Source organism: Pholcus phalangioides, unplaced genomic scaffold, assembly GCF_987345545.1.
Source record: "Pholcus phalangioides strain wild (caught in Gottingen) unplaced genomic scaffold, Ppha-v1.0 ptg000005l_1, whole genome shotgun sequence".
Lineage (NCBI taxonomy): Eukaryota > Metazoa > Arthropoda > Arachnida > Araneae > Pholcidae > Pholcus > Pholcus phalangioides.
Window position 1 is genome coordinate 2951980 of NW_028301598.1, and position 22111 is coordinate 2974090.

General features: G+C 33.9%; 1 protein-coding gene across 3 annotated transcripts in view; it reads right to left on the reverse strand.

Annotated features, from left to right (window-relative positions):
• Positions 1 to 22111, reverse strand: part of IleRS-m (Isoleucyl-tRNA synthetase, mitochondrial) — an 81256-nt gene that overhangs the window by 32389 nt on the left and 26756 nt on the right. For 2 of the 3 annotated variants that reach the window (XM_089232115.1, XM_089232116.1), the window contains exons 13-22: positions 21924 to 22026; positions 18417 to 18504; positions 18084 to 18189; positions 12630 to 12732; positions 11721 to 11846; positions 9959 to 10090; positions 8548 to 8654; positions 8168 to 8316; positions 6120 to 6301; positions 881 to 1028 (exon numbers count right to left, since the gene is read on the reverse strand). In XM_089232115.1, the coding sequence (XP_089088241.1) occupies positions 881 to 1028; positions 6120 to 6301; positions 8168 to 8316; positions 8548 to 8654; positions 9959 to 10090; positions 11721 to 11846; positions 12630 to 12732; positions 18084 to 18189; positions 18417 to 18504; positions 21924 to 22026 (1244 nt within the window). Of the gene's footprint in view, positions 1 to 880; positions 1029 to 6119; positions 6302 to 8167; positions 8317 to 8547; positions 8655 to 9958; positions 10091 to 11720; positions 11847 to 12629; positions 12733 to 18083; positions 18190 to 18416; positions 18505 to 21923; positions 22027 to 22111 lie in introns of those variants that run through there. The other variant, XR_016192681.1, reaches the window with a different exon arrangement.

The following is a 22111-nucleotide window of genomic DNA, read 5'->3' on the forward strand; positions in this document are numbered from 1 at the left end:
AGGTAAGAAAATCTAAAATATTCACTTGAAGAGTGGAATTTCAAGATGGCAATATTTTGGGCTGAAATTTGGAGACAATTAGTTCTAGCCAGTTAGGCACCATTTAATGACTCAGGCAATATGAATTTAATGACTTTTTTTTTTGCTGCCCCACCCCCCCCAAATACAGTTCAGTCGTAGTGTTTCTGGAAATTTATATTAAGGCAGGTCCATACTGAGTTCTGGTCCTGCCAAACCAAACTAAAATCTGTTTGGAAGAATCGCTCCACAGAAATGAGCCAATTTCATTGTGTCTTGAGCAATTGAATTGTGTCTGAGCAATATATTGCATATGTACACAATTTGCTATCAAAATCATCCACACTATGCTAAGCTATTCCTCTGAACCTTTTTTGTTTGGTTTAGCACAGTTTCCCTCTTTACATTGAGTTATCAGAAATTTCAGTTATTTTGAGTATTTGGTACAAATACAAGGCCACAACTGACAAAATGTCCAACAAGGTGGCTGAGAAAAAGATGCCCATAATAAGTATGGATGTCATATATTACTAAAATACAGTAACCCAATTAAAAATGCAATCAAAAAAATTATAAACAATATATATCTAGAGAGATATAGATGGCTTTTTTTCTCAGTCAGGGATATCAAGAAAACATAATATCCGGAAAATAACTGTTTCCTTAATATATATCTACATGATAAAAAATTATACAATGTCTATAATGTATATTTATGGTTGTCTTATTCTAAGTATGGATAGCTTCTCGATTTACCCCAACATGTTTATCGTATCTCTTTTTAAACGTGTCAAAGTTTGTTACGTGTACAAAGTTTGTTATTTATTATTGAAATGCAGTCAAACTTGAATTTCTAAATTACCAGCCAATGAAGCATCTATAGTGTCACATATAACATCCTCATTACATTGCTTGAAAACTTCTGCACAACTATCACCATAAAAAACTCTGGAAACTTGAAATATTTCACATAAATTCCCTGAGGAAGAGTCCTCGTCTGATTGTAAAACCTAAAATGTGCGAATGGAAAAAATTAGCTTTAACAGAATATCTCATTACACGGTAAAGGACTATCAAACTAAATGAGTTTACACACACTTCAGAAATTTGGTTTTCCAATTCATAATAAACTTTCACAAGCCCACAAATGACTAAAATACATGAAAATTACATTATGTAAGATTAAAACAATCTTGAAAAACCGAAAAATAAACTCAAAACATCATAACGTATAAATTTCTAAAGCAGATAACATAAACCTTTATGATGACATGTAAAAATATATGGTTCTATATTAATGATTTCCCCATTTTAATAGTTGTAATTACTCTAACAGGCATTATCATTAAAAATGGATCAGTATCATGGTATTGATCAACTTGCAAACAGTATCCACACTCCGAATATTATGCACATCTAAAAAAATGCCAGCCATGCAGTTTCTTGCAAAGATAATCAATATTATTCTTTAAAACTATGAAAATTGGTTTTACTTCATCTGCATTTTTCCCTTCTAATACATGATGCACGAATGCTATTTTACATTGTTTAACTTCTACACAACATTGATAATAATAGATTTAACTCGATTAAGAGAATATTGAGAAGTAACTCAAATGTACACAATCACAATTTTTTCAAAAATACTAACATACTGACGCCTTTATATCAAAACATGTCTCAAAAGCGAGCTTAATTAAAGCAACTAGTTCAATCACAAGTGTGTGTGTGTGCAAGAACTGTATATATCTGATAAATATAAAATATGAGTTACTTATCAGAATATCTTTTAAATCTTTTTTTAAATTTGAATATATGTTTCAAAGATAATGATGTCAGATTTAATTTAATACAGTATTAAGAGCAGCAGACTTAACGTTTTCATAAGCTTGTAGCACTTACTTAAGTAATTTTTTTTTTGCTGTTTTGTGTTTTTCAAAAACAAACCAGAAAAAAAAAAAATTGAAAAAAGTACGCTAATAACAATAACTGTCATAAAACTACCAAACAACGATCAACTGATATTAAGCAAATACAAGGAAACAGTGATTTCTATGGCAGTTGGACACAACCTTGAAAAAATTTTACCCTCATTTCAAGCTCTCAAATATACTGTATTTTGATGTTTTATCCAACATTGACAATTTTTTAGAGAAATATGGTAGAAGAAAATTAGAAAAGTTTAGTTACAATAACTTGGGTTGTAGACTCTTCAATGCAACATAATTTTCCCAAAGGCACACAATTAGACCTACAACATTTGAAAATTCACTCATGACACCAAAAGCATAACTTAGCATGTCAAATTGTCGAATTTGTAAGAAGGCAGCACTACTTGTACACATAACAATCATTCCTAACAAACTTCAAACCTTAACAATAAAATGAAACAAACTTCGCATAAGGGGTTCACCACATATAATTACAAATATAAATGCAAGGCCTATTTTTCCCTTCTAATACATGATGCACGAATGCTATTGTACATTGTTTAACCTCTACACAACATTGATAATAATAGATTGAACTCGATTAAAAGAATATTGAGAAGTAACTCAAATGTACACAATCACAATATTTTTTCAAAAAACAGGCAAAAAGCCCAACGAGGTGGCTAAGAAAAAGATGCCCATAACAAATATGGATGTCATATAATACTAAAATACAGCAACCCAATTAAAAACTAAAAAAAAAACTATAAACAAAATATATACATGATAAAATATTATACAATGCCCATAAAATGGTTGTCTTATTCTAAGTATGGATGACTCCTTGATTTACCTCAACATGTTTATCGTATTTCTTTTTAAACGTCTCAATTGTGTTAGAATTTACTACCCTCGGGAGTAAGCTATTCCATTTATTAACAACCCTATTGGAGAAAAATTTCCTGAGACACCATAACCTACAATTGTCCCTTATCAAACGATACTGTTGTTCTATTGTAAAAGCAGTTGATTGACATTGAATTAATAAATCATGGTCCATCCTATTAATACCATTGAAAATTTTGAACATTTACACTATATCTATATTATGAAGAGAGATTTATAAAAGTCTCGCTTCATAACTCAAGCCACGTGTGCAACCAAGTCTATGTCCCTCCGTAGGTATGGTAGCCAAAACCTTATAGCATACTCCAGTCCAGGACAAACTAAGCCTTGGAAAAGCTGAAGAATGACTTTAGGAGAAAGAGAAGACACCATTTTGAAAATAAAACAGAGCATTATATCCAATTTATTTTTAACCCCGGTGAACAATGTTCAGAAAACCTAAAATGCTCGTCAATGAGAATTTCTAAATCAGTGACCTCAGTAGCATCTGGAATTGTGACACCATTCAACTCGTAAGAGAAACGAGTGCATCGGCACATGAATAAAGTTAAGTTAGTCTGGAGCAACTCCCTATCGCTTTGATTCCCGACTACCCCCATTAGCTTCACAACGTCTGTGAATTTGCTAACAGCCCCATTGATATCCTGATTGAGTTCATTGATAAACAGTGAAAAAGTATGGCCAAGGACACTTCCTTGAGGAACTCCACTAGTGACGCCTGTCCAATCAAAGAATTTTCTGTTTACCATAACCTGTTGTGACCTATCTCTCAACTACGATTCTATCCAATTCAGCAAGTTGCCCCCAATCCCAATCTTGTGCAAACGCTTCAAGAGTTTGTCATGTTGGACCCGATCGAATGCCTTCTGGAAATCAAGGTAAACAACGTCTACATTTTTGCTCTCACCCAAAGCCTTAGTCACATGATCATAGAAGCAAAGGAGATTAGTTACACATGACTTCCCCTTCCTCAACCCATGCTGATTATCCGACAATACATTATTCTCGTCTTCCACTTCACAAACTGCCTTTTGATGATAATTTCCAAAATTTTTGAGAGGGAGCTCGTCTACTACCCTTCTTAAATATTGGAACAATGTTAGCAAGTTTCCAATCTCTTGGGACGATACCCTCAGCAACACTACTCCTGTACATCTGTGCGACTGGCCCCAACAATTCATTAGCACATTCCCTGAGGACCCTGGGATAGATATCATCTGGTCCTGGTGCTTTGCTTGCACATACATTTCTTAGAAGATTTAGGACCTCCACGTCTTCCACTTGAATATCGTTGAGAGGATTTTATAACTCCAAGCAACACCTGTACATTGAATATTGTATTCTCTATTGAAAACCGACACGAAAAAGTCATTGAAAGCACTACACATACCTACAATGCTCTCTACCCTAGATCCTCCTGTCGAGAGGGAGCCAACTGCTCCTTGACATCCATTATTGTTGTACCTGAAAAATTATTTTGGGCCAGAGCCAATGTTAGCTGCCAACCTAGATTCAACTTCCTTTTTACTATCTCTTATCGCTTTCTTCAATGCTCTTCTTTTATCAGTAAACAATGAGAGATCACCTCGTCCACTTTTGTACTCTCTGAATGCTCTTTTCTTTTCAAGATAAAGGTTATGCATGCTATCAGTGAACCATATGGGGCATCATGTACAAACACCTTTTTTCAAACAAGGGGAATGATGGCATGCAAAAAAAGAGACCAGCTTCGTACTAAATTCTTCCCACTGACTTACCACACCAACTGATTCCAACCGGTCTCTTTGGAAACTTCCGGTAACCTTTCTCTCAAAACATCAAAGTTAGTTTCCGAAAACAAGGTACCAGTCTTTTGCTATCAACCTTACTGGAAATATGTTCAACAAGATCCTTGGAACCAGTGAGAACTGGATCCAAAATAGCACTGTCCCTAGTGGTTTCTGATACATGCTGATACAAAAAATTATCGAGCACCAACTTAAGAAAGTCTCTTTCATATCCCCATTCTATCAATCTATACCCAGGTAATTAAAATCCTCCAGTATGACAACCCACTTACTCTTACACATGTAGGAAATTTCATCATGAAGTTTAGCGATGTACTTTGGATGCCTATTCGGTGGATTGTAGCACACCCAACAATAAATTTATGACGTCTTTTGTTTCCATGCTCAACCCATATAGTTTCAACATCACTTCTCTGCACGCTACACTCTCTAGCCTTCAAACATGATTTCACATATATCAACACTGCACCCCCCTTTCCTATCCGATCTATTTCTTATAAAAGTATCGTATCCTGAGATTTGCAAGAAGATTCATCTCCATGGTTTGCGCAAGATTCTGTAACAGCTATAAGATCCAGGCCCTCCACAGCTATCATAGTTTCTAAAAGATCTTTCTTATTATTCAAGCTCCTGGCATTTATTAGCACACATTTTAATTTGTCCTGTGATTTAGTGTCAATCGAAAAGCCATCCAAGTCAGAGGTGGGTAATTCCCTGTCAATACAGTTATTATTATTAACTAACCCACATTCCCATCTACGTGGTCGGGGAGCAAAAAACCTGACCTAAGCCTATTGTAAACCTCCCAGATCCCCTCCTATTCATATTAATCCCATCCCAACGAAGCCACCCATTGGTAAATGTGGAAAGCTCCAAGAACGTGACCCCAAGTGAGGAGCAAATGTCCTTCAGGCCTATATTGAATTGGTGGATCCTACTCCTATGTCCCCCACTACCCCTTGGCAGCACTGGAATCACTGCCACATATCCCCCCCTAGTGGATAATATTAAGTCCCGGTACTCTGACAGAAACTCACTAATATCCACTCCTATTAGTGAATCTGTTTTAGTGTAAAGGGACTTATCTATTATCCACTCCATATATATACACGGACATTCCAACAATATATACTCATTCGTTAGAAATTTCATAGAGAAATATGACAAGGTTCATGTGCAGTTTAAAAGTAGTAGTCCCAAAGAGCTGGAGTTAGTTTTCATTTTTTGGCTTAAAATGTAATTTTTTGGAAAATTAACCAATTCTTTGGGAATTTCAAATATAAGCACATATTTTAGATAGAGCCAGCTTTGATTCCCATATATAGAAATCAATAACTGATAAGTAAGCAACAACCGTAAAGTTGTCATAAAAATGTTGAAGTTTATTCCAACATTTAGTAATCCTCAAAATTTAAATGTGGGAACATCACAGTAAAATTAAAAACTCAGTTACACACATCAAGTGTGTACATATTACTTGTAAATGTTGCAAAGTCTTGTTGGTGCCAGAAATAAATAAATCACAATTCGTAAATTTCTTCTCTTTTTTCAATAAAGTACTTCTAAGCTGAAGGGCCCAGAGAACAGCTTCAGGACATGCCGCGCTCGATAAGAATTGTTCGAAGATCCAACAATCTTTCCTGAAAACGCCAATATGACCTGAATGTATAAGAACCAATACATATAGAGGGAAATAATAGGTCAAAGGAAAAATCATGAGCTAAAACTCACGTTTCACAACAAAGTATTTCCATATCAAAGAAAATCATAGGCATAAATGAGATTAAATACAGCTTGAAAACCTGATAAAAAAAATTGGATGAAATTGTATGGATTTTCAGGAGTGTGAAAAACATGTTCAAAATTTAAAAAAAAATCTTAGTCATATATGAAAACCATGGATATTTTATGAACATTTATCAAGACACATGTTAGTTTGGGGAAAAGAAAAAAAATATTGAATTTGATTAAACACAAAGATGCACAATGAGATCAGCACACGCATAAAAAGGAAATGCAGATCATCTGTATAAACAGTGCATAATATAACTCCTGAAGGGTTATAAGTGCTGAAAACTGCATATTTCTACAAAAATTTTAAATGTTTTTGCTAATATTGTACTACATTGGCTTCCAAAATTTAAGTACATGATGGTTTATGTAAACATAATGTCACCACTTTAATTATGTCCCTTTAGTCCACAGTCAGTGGAACCCAAACATGTGGTACTTAGGTGTACAGTTCCTTCACGTGGAGTCTTTAATGCTCAGTACTGGTCAATATTGTCGTACCAAGTAACGTTGCAACAATGGATGTAACCATTGTGGAGGTTGCTTGTCGATAGAGTATGGCTACTACAGCAAATATACAGGTTATGGAAACAATTCCAAACAAGTCAACCACTTTTTGGAGAACTTTGCCTGGTTGACCAGGGGCAGCTCTTAGGCTGTGCAACCAATGTGGCTGCACAGTGAGCCGCTCTAGAAGAGAAGCTAAAAAAAGCTTTGTAGATCCACAAAGAGCAGGGGATGCCAAAATATATCTTGCATAGGTAGAGATTTTTTCTTGAGCCACTTTTGTAGTCAATCAAGGGTTTCCATCCCACTCTGATAATCAGTACATTGTTATAATAGCCAAGGGGAATTGACAACCGTGACCTCTACAACTGTTACATCCATGGTTGCAGAGTGACTTGGAAAGTCAATATCTACCAGTACCATGTGCTGAAGGCTGTACATTAAGGGACTGTACACAATAGTACAACAGGTTTGTGTTCCACTAACCGTCCGATCCAGAGGGACACGATTAAAGTGGTGCTATTATGTTATATAAGCCATTGTGTGTGTGTATTTTGTGGTTTGTGTGTCTTCAATGTCTTTCAAAAACATTAAATCTATTTCAGGACAAGAAAAAGTAATACCCATAAGTGAAATACTGAACATCACTGAAAAATCAGACACAACACTATATATGCACTCAGACTGTTAGGTACGTACACTCACACTTGCAGCACAACACACTTGGCAGTAAATTACCCATGGCGATAGACTGGAGTTGTGCTCAGTATAAAAGGAAAGAAAAAGTACTCATAGGCATACACAGGATTTTCTCAGGGGGATGGGGATATGTTTTTCCTGAAAAATAACACTATAATCTCGGCTCAAGGGAGGGGGTTATAACCTAAGGGGTTAGCTGGTACCCCTGTGTACGACAATGGCAGTACTTATTCGTTGCAGTGCAGAACCAATTTTGAATTGCAAGGACAATATTTTCTACATAAGTCTTCCCGGACAATTCATGCATGCACATATACAGGGAAATAGATGGCCAAATTGCAAAGCACCACTGTATTTACTAGACTTCTTGTGTGTGTGGTTATCAGGTTATATTAATTTTTTCCCCACTAAAATTTTATTTTGATTATTTCTTTTTCTCACGTAATATGGGGAAAAACTATGTAAAAGAGTAACTTCAAATTTTTTTGGAAATATATATACATATTATTAATTTATTTTATTACTCACTTTCTTTTTCATTTGAATGGTAGCTATATGCTTCTTCTGCCAGGTGAGGTACGATAGGCGCCAGAGATTTAATTACAGTATCAAGCAGAATGTGAATGGTTGCTTGACATGAACGTCTTGATAGAGAGTATTTGCTTTCACAGTACAACCTGGAGGGAAAAGAAATTTTTTATAATAGTATCCATACTTTTTGGTGTGTTAAAACCATTTTTCATTAATCAAATTGCAACAATGAATGTATTGACTCTATCATTAACTATAGCAAAACTGCTCCAACAGGCATTTGATTGACATGAAAACATTTCTTTTACTTTTACAACAGGAAAGAAGAAAACTATGTACAACATAGTATTTGTCAAATAATGTTTCTATAAACTTGCCTGTCTTTGATCAGCTGACAATAAAATGCTGAAACTTCATTCGTGAAAAAATTTATCAGTTCTCTAACGACATTCTTGAACTGCATCTCATTGTAATCTTCCTGTATCTATGATTTAAATGAAGAATAGTACTTTATGTGAATGTACATATAACATAACATTGATTATCTTTATCATGAGGAATAACTATGTGATAAAAATGAGTGGATATGGTAAAAGAAAAAATCAACTATCTTGAGTTCTAACATATTGGTAACCTGGTGGTATGTTGCTTTAATTAATCAGCCAAATGAGTGTATATTAACAACACAAATTTCTCTATCTCAACATTGCAGTAGTGAACTTATACACTGCTTTCACAGTGGATACTTATACAATCATTATGATGTAATATATCTAAATAAAGTAAAGAGAGTATCTGTATGAGTGTATAACATTTTCTGAAATTTAAAAGCAAAAATTTAACATTATCATAAAAAAAAGTGTGCATGACAGAATTTATTAACCTGAAATTTAACTAAACGATTACATCAAAATGAGATACAGAAAAACTTTGAATTACGAGTATCTGATTTTACAAGTGTTTTGCAAGACAAGCAAAAACTTAACAGGTATAGACTTGATAAAACAGCAATGTTTCACAATACAAACAAAAATGTTGAAAGTTTAAGCTAATTTTGAATCGATAAACTAGAGATTTCTCACAATATGAGTATTTACTTGAGTCCAATGCACGTTAATAGCAGAACACCAGACTCCTAGATGAAGAGGACTAGTCTAAAAGAGGCTTTACGTATTAGCATTGTCTGTCGAGCCTTGCAGGACCATATATGAAAGGCTAATTTTCAAAAGAAATCTTATTCAATACATATTAATAGAAAACTGTCAATAGTTTGGGGCTCCATTGGCTTTATTTGTTAAGATTTCACTTACTACAGGAGTGGTATTCTTAGTAAAAGTCCATGAAAGACTTTCAAAGTCTTTCTCACTCTTAAGTTGTGAATTAATGGAAGCAGGGACTTGAAAGTGAAGCCCTGCTTCTTTTGTATCATTTCAAAAATCCACGTGGCTTCAACACACAAAAAAAACAAATACAATATAAAACAAATAAATCTGTACTTTATCTTTAAAAAGAATCATGGTTGGCATGAGTGAGATGGTCGTGGAAAAAATTATTTAAGTTATTCTTTCTTATGGGAAAGTTTGATTTGATACACAAGTATTTTGGATTAAGAGCACGTTTGTAGAACAAACTGTGCTAGTATACCGAAGTTCCAATGCATTACTTATGGATAGAGTATACATGTCACTGAAGTACTGCTAACTATGTTTTTAAGAGTGGATAAATTTCAAGTACATGGATAAATAAAAGAGTGGGAAAAGAACTAGTTCAAAGAATTTCAATGCATACTTTATGAAAAAAATTTCTGGTCAAATAGAGCATGTATTGATCCAGGGGCTTCATTTCATCGTATTTCAAACCATCTATTTCATAGTTGAACTCGTGCAAACTTCCCAGCAGAAATTTCAGAACATTACGCACCTTCCATTAAGAAAATAGAAAAGGAATAATGAGTGATGCTGAAATGAATTGATCATATGTAAGAAAGCATGTTTGATACCCATAGAGAAAAATTAACAAAAAAAAAAAAAAATTAATTAATAGAACCTTTGGTGTGCCATCATTTTTTTCCAAAATACTAAAGAAACAATAAAGGAATTATGTTCTCGAATTTTATGCAGTAGAAATCAGTGACTACACTTTTCAACATTTCCTTAAACTCATCTAAAAATAAAATCATAACATGATTCCATTAACTTAAGGGGTGTGAAAATGGTCCTGATTTATAAATAGATATCTGTTCATAGATCAGAACCATTTTCCCACTCCCATAATTTCAGGTCAACCAGTTCTTCATTCTGCAATATCTTTGAGCACATAGCAGCAAAGGAAATTCAGTACCCCATCCAGGCTCTATGAATTTATTTCTTTCCTTATCAACGTGACTTTAGAACAACCGGAAGCAGTCATTTTAACTACTACTACACTGTACAAGCACCTCGTAAAGGTTTCTTCTGGGGAATTTCTAACCAATTGGTGTATGTTGGAATGTGTCGTGTATGTGCGTTTATCTTGTATAGCCTGAAAAAGTCCATGATGTCAGAGTTTTTAAAATTGGCTATATCCAACGGCATCTAGCCCGGACAACCAGATAAATTAAACGCTGTTGCCAGAACATCCAGTGTTCAATTATACATATGTGCACAAGTCAATCCTCCAATCGTAGTCATCATTTCCAGATTGGAACCTTGAATTGAATATGAACTTCACTGTCAGAAGCAGCTCTCTTCTCGACATTTCTCTAATTACTCTTACAAGCACTGCATGAAGAATCATCTTGTTCCTGTGAACCCATTTTTACTGTAAATTTACTTCGTCATGTGATAACAAAACAGCTCTCACGTTATTGAAATTTTGTGACTTTTTCCATCTTGTTGAGGCATTTGAACTTTTATAATACAAATTTTCTAAGCTTCTCAGTTGAGTAGTAAAATCAAGTTCTACCCAAAATGACATATTCTATAAATTTTACATTCAAGGGAATATTCTTATTATCAGAGAATATTCTCCTCCCATCTCTAGTTTTAAATTTAGCTTCTTTTTTTCCTCTAACAATAACCAATTGGAATAACCTCCCACTCATTATTATCGAAAGCCTAGTGGTCACTCATGCAACTCACAACGCAGAACAACACTTATACAAATACTGATCCCTGCATTCTCTTGTATAGATTGTTCAAACAAAACAAATTTTAAATTCACGTCAACCAACCGCTTTGACAAGGGTAAACCAGTATTGTTTAGTAAGGGACAATTCCAGATTATGGTGTCGAAATTTTTTCACAAAAAAATGAATATTTTCACATGGATACTTTTTCGACTTTGTTATAAGTGGGGGTCTGACTGTATAAGCTATTTTTGTGGCAATCTTAGAGGAGGAAAAAATATAGACAATATGCAGTAGAATATCATTCACCCTAAGAAATTCAGATATTTATAAATATATAATTTGCGCGTTATATGCAAGAAATTAGAATAAATGAAATTTGCTAGAAATATTTTAGAAATTTTTATTAATAAACTTGATAACATCATCAAAACAAATGCGCACCTTAAGAATGTTCTGGGCACATTCCTCCAGAGTATTAATTTTAACCGGAATGTTTTCATGCGTACATGCATGACCTGCTATCCACCATCGCAGCACATCGATGCCCAAAGCAGGAATCTTCTTCTCCTTGGAAATGAAAGAAAGAAAACTTTATCTTTCTGACATAAATTAGTTAAAATTTTCGTATATAATAATTAATTTTCGTATGTTTACAGTATGAATGAAATGAAATACTTTTTTATTGGTCTTGTGTGCATGTCCTTATTCCAGGAAAAATTTATATTAGCATTAAAAAGAAATGCCCCAAAGAAAATTAAGAAATAGCACATGAATTTAAAATTGACTTATGAAATTTTTATTCCAATTTTGCATTTCCTTAATATTGGTAGCTTAAAACAGTTAATCTCTGAAATCACTCTACTAATCAATATGATATTAAAGTTATAAATTATATTTCATATATAGCGAAAAAGCCTGCTAAAAAATTTTGTCTAAAAAAAGGATAAAGGCTTTGACAATCTGAATTTCAAAAATATGTTACAAAAATTTATTGCATATGTCAGAAACAGTGCGAGTGTGTGTGACCCAATCACTGAAAGAAAGCTACCAGTAACACGTGTAAATTATCTTACACTGATTTCATATTTTGAAGAGCAAAACCTCTTCAAAATGTTTAAAAAATTCAAATTTGATTTGAAAGAATAAACATTTTGTTTGAAAATAGAAACTGGTATTTTTCCCAGTTAGAGATTAAAAAAAAAAAATAATGACAGAAAAAAAGTTTACTTTTATGAATATTTATATAAATTAAATTGCTGATCTGTTAAGATGTTTATGTGGCCAGAATAATTATACAACGCAGTGGAAGTTTTGTTAGAGCTGTTTATCTCAACAGCTTCCCATTATTACCTGTTGTCCTTCAATGATATCAGTTGGTGAGACAACATTTCCTTTAGATTTAGACATCTTTTTGCCATCAGCATCAGTTGTAAAACCATGAAGAAAAAGCTTCCTGAAAAATTACAATTTATGATTTCCATCATTTAATTGGTCTTTTACAATTTTTTTTTAATTTTTAATATCAAAAAAGGAAAAGACTGTTAGATAGTGAAAATAAGTAATGCAGTCGATGCTTGTTATAACATCCCCATGTTATTGTGACAATTTCATTACAATGGTCAGTAGAATGAGTTCCAAATGCTTTCTCATAGTGACTATTATATATATTTTCCTTTCCATATATCGTCCATTTTCGACAGGGCAATGGGGGTCATTATAATGAGCATTTACTGTATATTTTAATTATAAGAAGCTAATCTACACTTAAAACACTCAACCCAGATAAAAAAATTCTGGTTTAAAAATAGATAGCAAGTGAAGATTTTATTTTTTACATCTTTTTTAAAGAAAGAATGAATTGTATAAAATGTATAAAAATCAAAATTTCTGCAATTAGAGAGAGTCTACGAAGCATAACTGGATGAGGATCCTCACTGAAGAAGTTGAGACCCTCCATTCTGTGACTAACAATAAAAATGAGCATGACAAATGATCAGATAACTGTGACAACTCTTGTCCTATCAAAGCATTCTAGATTCATGGATGATAATAATGAGACATCAGTCAACATCCAAAGGGACCAAGCAATAATAATAATAAAAAAACAAACATGAGTACATGCTTTGATCCTTAGTCACTGATCGAAAAATCTTAAATTTGTAGCTATCGAAAATTCTCCTAATTCAGTGTTCATAAACACAATTCAGGTACCTGCTGATGATGGCAGCCACCAGCATTGGGATGACATTAAGAAGAAAATGATAAACAACAGCATGTTGCCTCGAGGAAACTCTTCTTTCAGTTGATGGGGAAACCATGGAAAAATTACCAATTACAGTTGACATTTAAAAAAAAAATCGGGCTATAGAGAATCTGGTTCCTTCAGATTTCCAGCACTGACTTCAAGAGTGCACTTTCAAATTTGTTGTTGGCATGTTCCTTCATTCAGTTGAACCAAAATTCTGCAGAAATATTTTATTTAGTTGAACATTAAAATTTCAGTTTCTTTTCTACTTAGTGTTTGCTTTTATTTCTTTGAAGGACTGTAGGTAGACATTTTCAGTTAAATATTACAGGGTATGGCCTTGAAGTGGCAACAAACTCAAAGGGGCGATATTAGGCATCAAGAGGAACAAAAAATTCCATAGAACATGGTATCCATGTTTAGTCTGTGAAAATTGCAAAAATACTTATGAAGGGTGTGATGTCAAGGGACAAATAAAACAATAATAAGTAGAAAAAACATTTATTTGACAGCATGATTACAACACATATCTTGTGGTGTACAAAATAAAAAGTACAATAAGTACAAAAACCATTTGCTTGACAGCATGATTACAATATAGCCTGTGCAGCACAGTTAAATGCCAGAAAGTAGACAAAGAAAAATGATTACAGGAGTTGTTCAAAGTTGCTGCCGCGAAGGTCATTGCACAGCTGACAGTGATGGAGTAATGATTGTTGGACGTGCTTAAAATTATCGGGTGTGCCGACAGCCTGTTCCTGTAATCTCAACGTCTATTTTTGTAATTTTCACTGACTAAACGTGGTTTGCGATAGCATGCTCTATGGCAATTTCTGTTCCTCTTGATGCCTAATATCCCCCCGCTGAGTTTGTTGCCACTTCAAGGCAATACCCTGTATACAGCAAGTAGACATAAATATCCAAGCAATTCTGCACTCCTCAGGTCAAGAGTTTGTCCAAATTTTTGAATGTTAACTGTACTTTACGCTGGATCTAAATGAAAAGACATTTAAATCAATTGAATGAACAAGCACAGCTCTCCACCACATTCAGCTTCATCACAATGGTCAAGGAAAAAACCCTACGTTCTTTTATGTATCTCAAATATGTTAATAGATTAAGGTACCAAAACAAATCTAAAACTAATTGTTTATTGAAGTCATAAATATATATACACGAGGCACAGTTCAAAATTAAGGACCTATTATGTATAAAAAGTGATTGGCTATACTGATTGGTTTGCACGTGCGTAGTAGTGTAAAACTGGTGTGTTGGGAATGTAATCGCCATATTGCCATCAGTTGATTGTCATCTGCCTTCGAAAGACAGTGTGTTAAAATGAGTAAAAAGTATGAAAATGTAAATAGTAAAAAGTAAGTAAAAATAAAGTAAAATAGTGAAAGTATGAAAAAAGAAAGTGTTAAAATGAGTGCGGCAATAACAAATCCTGCCAGTTGTGAAATTTGATCAGTAATTAGATTTCTAAATGCAAGAGGGAGGGCATAATGCTGATGCAATTCACCGTCAATTGTGTGAAACATAGGGCCTACACCAATGAGTGAAGGAAAAGCGAGGTAATGGTGTCTGTTCAAATGTAAACGATGAGCAGAAATGGCATACTTAGTGTCTGGAATGGCGATATCGTTGAGCGTGTGAAAGTGAAAGAAAATCATCACTTTACGATAAACAATTATTTTCTACCATTTACAGCAGTTTCTAGTAGAATGCTGTTGAGAATCGTGACTATAACTCTAAGCTATAGATCGAAAAGCATGCATGATGGGTATCAAAAAAGCTCACAAAGATCAAAAAATGGCATGTGCTTTTCTCCGCTGTTTTGAACATATTTCTTTCCATGTTTCGTCACTAGTGATGAAACGTGGACTTCATACGTTAAGAGATAAAACAACAATCCATGTAGTAAACCAAAAAGAATTCAAACAAATACGGTCTCAAAGAAAAATCTCATGGAAACTGTATTCAGGAACCAGGAGCGATCTAAAGGCAGTGCGACCGGTGCAATTGCACCATCACACTTCTGTTTTTGAAACTAAAGTAAAACTTACGAAAGTTTGAGGTGCAAAATATGTATTGCTTTATTCCATTGGGATCGTTGTCCCCATAATATGCTTCACGACATCGTTTTGCACCTTGGTAAGGTACTAGATGGAAGAGCGATGATACATCCCACCAAATAGATTTATTAAATAGTGGCAGTTTATTAAAACATGTAATTTTTCCACTATGTTATATATTATTTGGGAATACGAATCATTGTGTGAATTCTAGCTGCCTGTAAGGTAGGCTTATGTATCACGATTTGAGGCACAGTGGAAAACATTTGAAAAACGTATTGGATACTAAACATATTGGAGCACATTTGGATTGGCACACACCGCGAAACAAGAAAAAAAGAACTTCGGGAACTAGAGTGATTTTTATGACCATGTTTTAGGGAAAGAGAGAAATGTGAGATTTTTTTTCCAGGAGCAAATTGAGTGGTCTTTTGTTGCCATTAAAAGGAAATGTAGAAAGAACAGTTGGAAGCTACGATTAGCTGAGCTTTTCATAACCATAGATTGAAATCTTTTTTCAGAATAGTTCGCTCTGTACAAGTGTAGAAGTCGCCCTGCTTTGGGGGGGCAGCTGCAAATCCATTTCGAATAAGAGAAATTTCGGATATGTATCTTCGTATATTTGAAATGCGGTTTTTGAAGCTAATGAAATATAGAATTAAATGCATCCCTTACGGTAAATGCGTTGAATCGGTAAAGCATATCGGTAATGCATAATCACCAATCATCTCGATTAGTGTTTGACAAATTTCGCAACATTTATCACTTTTACTGGTGATTATGCATAATCATCAGTAATCCTTTTAGACTGTGTATGTATAAACGTGCGAGTTGCTTCTTTTCACTTTTAATTTTTTATCGTCATTGATTTTCAGGTCAAACTTCAAGAATTGTGCCTTATCGTTGAAATTAAAGTTAAAAAGAATTTAATTGAAGTTAAAAAGAAAAAAATCTACAGACAGAAAAAACAGCCCCTTCCCAGTGCCGTCTTAAGGCATGGGCCCACTGTCTCAAGAGTAGAGGGGCTTCACGAAAATGATATATATATCTAGTTAAAATTTTCTAGACTTTACTAGGAAGGGCCTCAGAAAAACCACTTGGCCCATGATGCTCTTAAGACGAACCTGCCTCTTTTCCAAGGCCGTGGCATGCTTTCTCTGGGACAGTCTTTTCTTGGGGTCTCCTTGAAATGGTTATGCTTAGAAAAAGGAGGTATTACAAGTGCGCCCCCCCCCATTCGGCTCGGCGCACCGCCCAAGTTGCCTCAGGATAGTTACGGGCCTGCCCAAGCTGAAGGGCCGGGTGCTTTAGCTGGTGTTTGCCTGCCCCTTCCATTTCTCAGTACTGGGTCTGAAAGGGATAATTTCAAATGAAGTTTATGAGTTTTATAAAGAAATATGGAAGAAATTGTACGGAAATATCATTTTAATTTAACCATTTTTATTATCAGCTTAGAGCCCTTACGTGATGCGTGCACTACACGAATTTTACCATAAAATTTAATTAAAATAAGTATGAAGATAGATCCATTGTGATCAGTACTTGCGTAAATGTGTGTGATGTTTTGCTCTTTTTTGTTTTTAAATCTCTTAATTAAATCAAACAAGTTGGGTTTTTATGCTTGTTTACAAGTTAAATAGCAGTATCCCATTCTAGGAAGAAAGCTTTTCCGACTTCTTTGTCCCTTAATATCCAAGAGGTGGCGGGGGCAATGGGGGACTATCACCACACCAAGAGTCTGATAATATGGTAGAATGAATTTGTCCGGTATTTTACATGACAGTAATGACTAGCAAAAATTGCCTCCTCCGACACATAACTCTGGATTCGCGCCTGGGGGGAAGGGGGGCGGGAATGCTGACTACTGTTTTTGCACTGGGCGCCACTAGGTCCAAGCTGGCCCTGTCAGGAACCATAAAGGTGTGCCTTTGATTGATTTTATGGAACCTGGAACAACCATCGCATCACAAGCCCAGTGTGGAAAAACTTTATAAACTGTGCCATGCCATTCAAAACAGACAGGGAATGATGAACTCAGGAATTGTTATCTTTCAAGAAAATGCATGTCCGCTCATGGCTGGAAACAATTCAAAAATTTAAATGGGTGATTTTTTATCATTCCCCCCTATAGTCCCTTCCTCGCACCTAGATGTCTCTTACGACATCTCAGAAACTTGCATCTACACATTTTGAGGAAAGTGAGAAGCTGAAAAATCTCAGTGCAAAACTGGCTAAAATCCCAAGCAGCAGAATTTTATGCAAAAGGTTTGAAGAAGCTTGTTTCACGATATAAGAAGTGTTTGGAATGACATGGTGATTATGAAGAAAAATAAAGTAAACATCTTAACTTTTGAAACCATTAATACATTTGTAATTTTCTTAATTTTTTTATTTTAATTGATTGATCTGCAGATAATTCTATACATAATCAGTCCTTAGTTTTGAACCGCATCTCACATATGCATCCATTCATTCATGTCATACCTGTAAGGAGGTAAATTTCTTGTAGCAATACTGGTTAATAAGGAAGAATGAAACCAGCCCCTTATTTGATCAACACCTTCGATACAAACATCGGCCACTTTGGAATCTGTAATTTACATATTTGATATGAAAAACATAATTATATGAGTGGCAGAAAAAGCTACATAGATTTCAAAAAATTTCAGCAAAGTCATAAGTTTTATGAAGTGTCATGCTGATGATTCCTCTGCAACAATATTTTTCATTTGATAGCAGAAAATCAAAATTTCACTGCAATATATTCTATCTAATGTATGTATTATATTATGCCTATATAGAAGTATGAAGTCTTACTAGGTAGAATATTCCAGCTTATACCACTGTCAAACCATATGTCAAAAATATCATTCCCTTTCACATAGTCACCATCTGGAAGACCAAACTGAAAATAAAATATTTGTGATTTTTTTTCTAATTCAGAGCTTTTTCACATACTGCATTTAAATTTAACTAGTTTTGAATGGCATCACAAACATAAAATATCTTGGAGTGATATAATAATGAATAAATATAAAGATAAATGTTTTTTAATTTTTATCATAATATTCTTGGTTACTGTGCAGAATATTATTCAGATATCATAAGAAATAAATCAATTTTATTATTTTTATTGCACAATACGTGCAGTGCACGCATCATGTATGGGAAAAAATAATTAGAAAGGTTATAAATGTTTACATATTTATCAGACTTTATTTGGAAATTATGCGTTATCATCGTTAAGAGTAATAAATGTAGTAAAATTTAATGATTCTTTATCAAGACGATCGATGATTATGCATTACCACCAGTGTATAATTTTTACACACAGTAACACATAGGAACCAATTACAACCAAAGCCGAACATCATATAAATGTGAAAGTCTACTGAATATCGAACCTTCCCAATAGCGGACACTCCCCATTAGCAGACAAAAGCTTTGGTCCCACGGGTATCCGTTATCGAGAGGTTTTACTGCATCTCCTAAATCATATGGTTTCGGAGCTGTATCGCTAGTTCTTTAACAATATATTGTTCACATTTATTGTCAAGAATCGTAAGTAAAAGAGCCAATTAAAGCTCATATGTTGAGAAAAAAAAACTCGTCAATTAAATAAAGTAATTGTCAATACCTTTTACTAGAACAGCAAGCTATGTTCGTAAAAAGTGATTATAATGGACAATAATCATTTGTTCCGAGAATGAAAATAATACAGTATGTGCAGTGAAGTTTATGTAGATGAATAAATATATAAACTTTCCAATATGCACTAATTGGTTAGAAATTCCTCAGAGGAATGTTTATAAGGTGCATATGCAGTTTAATAGCAGCCATAGCAGCCAATAAAAAGACTAAAAAGAGATCAAGATGCTAATTTAGCAACCAAAAAAGTATAAGTTATCTGAAGCTAAGATTATACAGACAATTGAATATTTCAAAAAGTTTTAATATGAATTCTTTTTTGAAATGAATCAAAACTCCTTAATTGGCACTCTATATATATAAAATTATCTTGTACAGAGAAATCATCCAACAATGGCCACTAACAGGACCAAAAAAATGTGGCTGTTACTGGGAGGTTGCTGTTGTAAAAGGTTTAGTATTTGTGAGGAAAGAAAATTACAAATATCCATAAAATGCCACCCAACATTTATTTTGCATTGCATAGTGGGCATCAATTTTGCCTGAAAAATCTTGCGCACCCATTAGCAATTGCTTGTGAAACCCCGGGGCTGCAGACCGCATTAAGACAATCACAGATGCAGGAAAGGTACCAAATCAGTGGTAAAGGGGAAAAATAATTGCAATATAAAATGTGTTGTTAGTGAAATTCAAACTATGAATATATTACTGTAGATGAAATGATTCTCTGAGAAAACTGTATTTTTTTATGCTTCATCTTCCGGGGAGTTTTCATGATCATTTTTGCTGATGTGATTTACACACCAGGGAAGTGGCAAAACGATTTTTCGCACAAGTGAAAATGTTGTCTTGAGCTGCTCCTGTGATACAGGGAATCCATAAATATTTTTATGGAAGAGTAGATCAACTTTGAACAAGATTTTCGAAGTTTCGTATTTTTTGTGTATTCGCCTTATTCGTTGGTGACTTCTTCACATATTTTTATACGTGTAAGGTTCAAGGAAGAAAAACTCCTTTAAAGCAAATATTGAGGGCTATTTTTCTTATATGATCATCATTCTTCTTTTATTTTCATGCCCAAAAAGTGGCTGTTATTCAGAAATCCTAGTTCAGAGATTAACCTTAATGGGATTCTTTTTGTTCCAAGAAAATGTGGCTATTGTTCAGAAATTACTGTTGTTCGGAGGTGACCATTATAGGAGGTTTCACTGTACTAATTTTTTATTGATATAATTTCTTCAAAAGACTAAATGCTAGTTTGAATCATGATCATCCATAATTTTTGTCACACAGTCATTTTCTGCACACAAGGGCTAACTAGACTGGGACCTAAAGTTTATTACAGAGTTTGAACAGCAGTGATCTGCATATTTTTCTTCTTTCATAAACAGTGATGCCTCTGCTTACAAATTTTTGACCTACGAATGTTTTTTCAGATGTTTTACTGCTTCAATTAAAAAACATTTCAGCTGATATGAATGCAAGCGCTAACATAAACAGCTGCGACATGAGCTAAATTTTAGTGCCAATCAAAATGAATACAATGATTAACCATCACTTCAGCCAGATTAATTTATCTCAACCTCAGAATTGCTTTCCAGATACATCTTTTTTTCCCAGAATTTTGAACCCATTTCATGTAAAATGAATGATTAAGCTAAGAGAAAATACATTAAAAGAAAAGAAAAAAAAAAAACCTTAAATTTGAATGGTAATGTAAGACTCTTGATACCAAAGTGAACAGTCTGAACATTCTAGGAACTTGACTTTTCAATCTACATGTGTGTGTGAGAAAAATGAGCTGACTATATCACATATCCCTTAACCTACTTTTTGTTTCACTACAGCTTACTAACTCGACTGCATAGCATACATAGTGAAATTAAAAAGATGTTCAGTTTTCATCTTCCTTTAAATCCTCTTTCATCCAATAGTAAAATTGTTTATCTTTGTTCAGTAGCCTTTGTACAGTTTCTATTTTTTTACAGTGCTTTTCTTAGTGTTTTATGAAAATTATGTTGAAATTTTAGACAGTTCCAAGACAAAATTAAATGATTTTCAATAGAAACCTACAGAAAATCACATTTCAACTAATGAATCATGGAAAGAATTATCTTTGTTAGACAAGGTATCACTGTATCTGGCCACAGGATTGGTAAGGAGGTGGATGTGTCTGGTTATATTATCGTCATTTCTGTTTTACCTTCATGTCAGGAAAGAATCTGATAAGGACAAATGGGGTTTTATTAAACTCGGGATATATCTGAGCATCCTTTGGTACAGTAGGTGAGTATTGATGATATAACAAAATTAGATTGTTGTACTAGTATTAATGATTAGAAATGTAATTTTTTTTTTTAAGTAATTGAGATTTAACCCTTTTTAAATAACTAAACATTCGTCTAATAGACTACTAACTAAATTAGTTACTGAGTAACACTGATTCAAGTTTAGTTATCTGTAATCCAAGATTAATGAATTGCACTAATTAATGAGAAGGGAATATTAAGAATTTCAACATTCTAATATACCTGGGTCAGAGGTATATGGGTCCAATACACATACTGCAAAAAAAAATCTTAAAAAATATGTATGGGTTCAACAAAGATTGATACTCACTGCTAATAGCATACTAATAGCCAAAAAATAAATGAATAAAATAAAATTAACACATACTTGTTTCTGCAAGTTTCTTGACATGATTTCATTTTCTTCTAATTCAAACCAAAAGTTTGTTCCCTTTGTTTCAATGAGTTGGGAAAAATGATCAATCATTTGTCTGTAAAAAACATTCGCACCAAGTTAGAATAATGTTAAACCATAGACCTAGATATCACACTGGACATTTTCAATTGAAGCATTAA